We start from the raw sequence: 5,000 nt of genomic DNA, 5'->3' as shown, positions 1-5,000 counted from the left end.
ATCAGCAACATTTGTCTCATAGCACACGTCTCATAGTAGACATCATGTAGCACACGTCTCATAGTACACGTCTCATAGTAGACATCATGTAGCACACGTCTCTTAGTACACGTCTCATAGTACACGTCTCATAGTACACGTCTCATAGTACACGTCTCATAGTAGACATCATGTAGCACACGTCTCTTAGTACACGTCTCATAGTACACGTCTCATAGTAGACATCATGTAGCACACGTCTCATAGCACACGTCTCATAGTAGACATCATGTAGCACACGTCTCATAGCACACGTCTCATAGTAGACATCATGTAGCACATGTCTCATAGTACACGTCTCATAGTAGACATCATGTAGCACACGTCTCATAGTAGACATCATGTAGCACACGTCTCTTAGTACACGTCTCATAGTAGACATCATGTAGCACACGTCTCATAGTACACGTCTCATAGTAGACGTCTCAAAGTACACGTCTCATAGCACACGTCTCAAAGTACACGTCTCAAAGTACACGTCTCAAAGTAGACATCATGTAGCACACGTCTCATAGTACACGTCTCAAAGTACACGTCTCGTAGCACACGTCTCGTAGCACACGTCATGTAGCACACGTCTCGTAGCACACGTCTCGTAGCACACGTCTCGTAGCACACGTCTCATAGCACACATCTCATAGTACATGTCTCATAGCACATGTCATGTAGCACGTCTCATAGTACGTCTCAGCACACGTCATGTAGTACATGTCTCAAAGCACACGTCTCATAGCACACGTCATGTAGCACACGTCTCATAGCACACGTCTTTCACAATTAGCTTAACAGCACGTACTTAAGGATCATGCATCTGATTATTTACAGCCTTGAACTAAATGATACTTGCGATGGAAAATGGTGGTTGGCTCTTAATCAGTGTCCTGTACACCAGCCTTATTGATCGCAGGGCACATTTTCTGCTAAGTCCTAGACTTTATACATGGCTTAAAAAATTTAATATAAAAATACTGATCACAAACCATTAATGTATATATTTCCTAACTAATAACTACTGTACAGTATGGAGTCTCCTTAATGTATAGATTTACATATTACATGAACAGTCCTCTTGGTTTGCTATGGTGATCTGTAGTGGTGACCTTGAGAGTCGTGGTGCAGTCGTGGTGACCCTGGGGCAGTTGACCCTACCTGTGCCCTCCACGGGGCAGGGGAAGACCTCGCAGTTATCGCCCCAGCCGGCCCCCAGCGTGCAGCAACACTCCTCCATAGTCACGCTGCTCCCCAACACGTTGTCACACAGGTTCTCATCATTCAGGTTGTAGTAGCACTCCTTCCTCCCAACAGAGGGCGCTGTGGAGCAAGAGGGAGATGATGAAGGTCACGGAGAACTGATCACTAATGATGAAGGTCGTGGAGAACTGATCACTAATGATGAAGGTCACGGAGAACTGGTCACTAATGATGAAGGTCGTGAAGAACTGATCACTAATGATGAAGGTCATGGAGAACTGATCACTAATGATGAAGGCCGTGAAGAACTGATCACTACTGATGAAGGTCATGGAGAACTGATCACTAATGATGAAGGTCGTAGAGAACTGATCACTACTGATGAAGGTCGTGGAGAACTGATCACTAATGATGAAGGTCATGGAGAACTGATCACTAATGATGAAGGTCATGGAGAACTGATCACTAATGATGAAGGTCGTGAAGAACTGATCACTAATGATGAAGGTCATGGAGAACTGATCATTAATGATGAAGGTCATGGAGAACTGATCACTAATGATGACGGTCGTGAAGAACTGATCACTAATGATGAAGGCCATGGAGAACTGATCACTAATGATGAAGGCCATGGAGAACTGATCACTAATGATGAAGGTCATGGAGAACTGATCACTAATGATGAAGGTCATAGAGAACTGATCACTAATGAAGAAGGTCCATACAGAACTGATCACTAATGATGAAGGCCATGGAGAACTGATCACTAATGATGAAGGTCATGGAGAACTGATCACTAATGATGAAGGTCATAGAGAACTGATCACTAATGAAGAAGGTCCATACAGAACTGATCACTACTGATGAAGGTCGTGGAGAACTGATCACTAATGATGAAGGTCATAGAGAACTGATCACTAATGATGAAGGTCGTAGAGAACTGATCACTAATGATGAAGGTCATAGAGAACTGATCACTAATGATGAAGGTCGTGGAGAACTGGTCACTAATGATGAAGGTCGTGGAGAACTGATCACTAATGATGGTCATGGAGAACTGATCACTAATGATGAAGGTCATAGAGAACTGATCACTAATGAAGAAGGTCCATACAGAACTGATCACTACTGATGAAGGTCGTGGAGAACTGATCACTAATGATGAAGGTCATAGAGAACTGATCACTAATGATGAAGGTTGTGGAGAACTGATCACTAATGATGGTCATGGAGAACTGATCACTAATGATGAAGGTCATGGAGAACTGATCACTAATGATGAAGGTCGTGAAGAACTGATCACTAATGATGAAGGTCATGGAGAACTGATCATTAATGATGAAGGTCATGGAGAACTGATCACTAATGATGACGGTCGTGAAGAACTGATCACTAATGATGAAGGCCATGGAGAACTGATCACTAATGATGAAGGCCATGGAGAACTGATCACTAATGATGAAGGTCATGGAGAACTGATCACTAATGAAGAAGGTCCATACAGAACTGATCACTAATGATGAAGGTCGTGGAGAACTGATCACTAATGATGAAGGCCATGGAGAACTGATCACTAATGATGAAGGTCATAGAGAACTGATCACTAATGATGAAGGTCATAGAGAACTGATCACTAATGATGAAGGTCATGGAGAACTGATCACTAATGATGAAGGTCGTGAAGAACTGATCACTAATGATGAAGGTCATGGAGAACTGATCACTAATGATGAAGGTCGTAGAGAACTGATCACTACTGATGAAGGTCGTGGAGAACTGATCACTAATGATGAAGGTCATGGAGAACTGATCACTAATGATGAAGGTCGTGAAGAACTGATCACTAATGATGAAGGCCATGGAGAACTGATCACTAATGATGAAGGTCATGGAGAACTGATCACTAATGATGAAGGTCGTGAAGAACTGATCACTAATGATGAAGGTCATGGAGAACTGATCATTAATGATGAAGGTCATGGAGAACTGATCACTAATGATGAAGGTCGTGAAGAACTGATCACTAATGATGAAGGCCATGGAGAACTGATCACTAATGATGAAGGCCCATACAGAACTGATCACTAATGATGAAGGTCATGGAGAACTGATCACTAATGATGAAGGTCATAGAGAACTGATCACTAATGAAGAAGGTCCATACAGAACTGATCACTAATGATGAAGGTCGTGGAGAACTGATCACTAATGATGAAGGCCATGGAGAACTGATCACTAATGATGAAGGTCATAGAGAACTGATCACTAATGATGAAGGTCATAGAGAACTGATCACTAATGATGAAGGTCGTGGAGAACTGATCACTAATGATGAAGGTCGTGGAGAACTGATCACTAATGATGAAGGTCATAGAGAACTGATCACTAATGATGAAGGTCGTGGAGAACTGATCACTAGTGATGAAGTTCGTGGAGAACTGATCACTAATGATGAAGGTCATAGAGAACTGATCACTAATGATGAAGGTCATGGAGAACTGATCACTAATGATGAAGGTCGTGAAGAACTGATCACTACGCACTCCCCCCGTTCCCTACGCACTTCCCCCTGTACCCTACGCACTCCCCCTGTACCCTACGCACTCCCCCCTGTACCCTACGCACTCCCCCCTGTTCCCTACGCACTCCCCCCTGTTCCCTACGCACTCCCCCCTGTTCCCTACGCACTCCCCCCTGTTCCCTACGCACTCCCCCCTGTTCCCTACGCACTCCCCCCTGTTCCCTACACACTCCCCCCTGTACCCTACACACTCCCCCCTGTACCCTACACACTCCCCCGTGTTACTCAAATAGAAACGAACTTCATAAACTCAGTAAAAACCTCTTTATTCGTTCACCATTTTCAACTACAACCTTTTCCCCGTTCCCGCCAACCAAACTGTCCTCCTAATCCTAATCTTTAGGACTAAACATATCACAAACAATGTTAGGTTATATGAATAAACAAATATTGCCTGTCTATTTACTAGACTTAACACCTGTACCATGTAAAGGTATTTGTATCATCGATCACATCGAGACAAACAGCAACAACGCATGAACACTAGCACGTCCACACGAGCACGTCCACACGAGCACGTCCACACGAACACGTCCACACGAACACGTCCACACGAGCGTGTCTGTGTCGCATTATTCACTTACATCTCCCTAACCTCCCTAAACAGTGTGATTTCTGTTGGGTGTTTATTCCGATTGTCCTGTTTTCGTGGTTTTCATCAGCAGTACTGGGACCGTGCGTGTACGTTTGAAGCTGTGACAGTGCCAGTGTCGAACACAGTCTGACCCAGCGTCCTCTGAAGGTCCTGGTCCTGCGTGTCCTGGTCCTGCGTGTCCTGTACAGATCACCTTCCCTCGCTTTACACCACCTACCAACACACTGCAACTCCACTCAACTGTGCAATGCGATACGCCCACATAATTAACTACAGCCAGGGGCGCCAGAGCCCGGTCCCTGACCCAGTGACACAGGAAAATGGATCCGCCCGGTACCGCTGTGACCGGCCGCCTCGGCTTCATTACCGGCCGTGTGCACGAGGTCCTTCGGTCAGTGCGGTCCGTCTCTGGCCTTAATGTGCGGAGGGGTTTGGAGGTCAGGGTTCACCGCTCCCCTCACTACAGATCCCATTTGGGCCGGGCCGCCGGTCGGGCTCTCCCCATTCATCACGCTGAGTGCTCTCGACAGGCCCGTCAGGTCAGGACCATGAGAGAACCCTTGACTACACCACGGTAATGTCATGAACAAGAGG

At 45.3% G+C, this 5,000-nt stretch overlaps 1 protein-coding gene across 1 annotated transcript in view; it reads right to left on the bottom strand.

Moving 5' to 3' along the window:
* Nucleotides 1-1,419, bottom strand: part of ltbp1 (latent transforming growth factor beta binding protein 1) — a 10,531-nt gene extending 9,112 nt beyond the window's left edge. The window contains exon 1 of the mRNA XM_076978093.1: nt 1,189-1,419. Coding sequence (XP_076834208.1) covers nt 1,189-1,267 — 79 coding nt within the window. The 5' untranslated portion in view covers nt 1,268-1,419. The remainder of the gene's footprint in view (nt 1-1,188) is intronic.
* Nucleotides 1,420-5,000: the final 3,581 nt, after the last annotated feature.

Source organism: Brachyhypopomus gauderio, chromosome 17 (genome assembly GCF_052324685.1).
Source record: "Brachyhypopomus gauderio isolate BG-103 chromosome 17, BGAUD_0.2, whole genome shotgun sequence".
NCBI classification, from domain to species: Eukaryota; Metazoa; Chordata; class Actinopteri; order Gymnotiformes; family Hypopomidae; genus Brachyhypopomus; species Brachyhypopomus gauderio.
The sequence above is the reverse complement of the archived record's forward strand: the minus strand, read 5'-3'. Positions and strand labels throughout refer to the sequence as shown.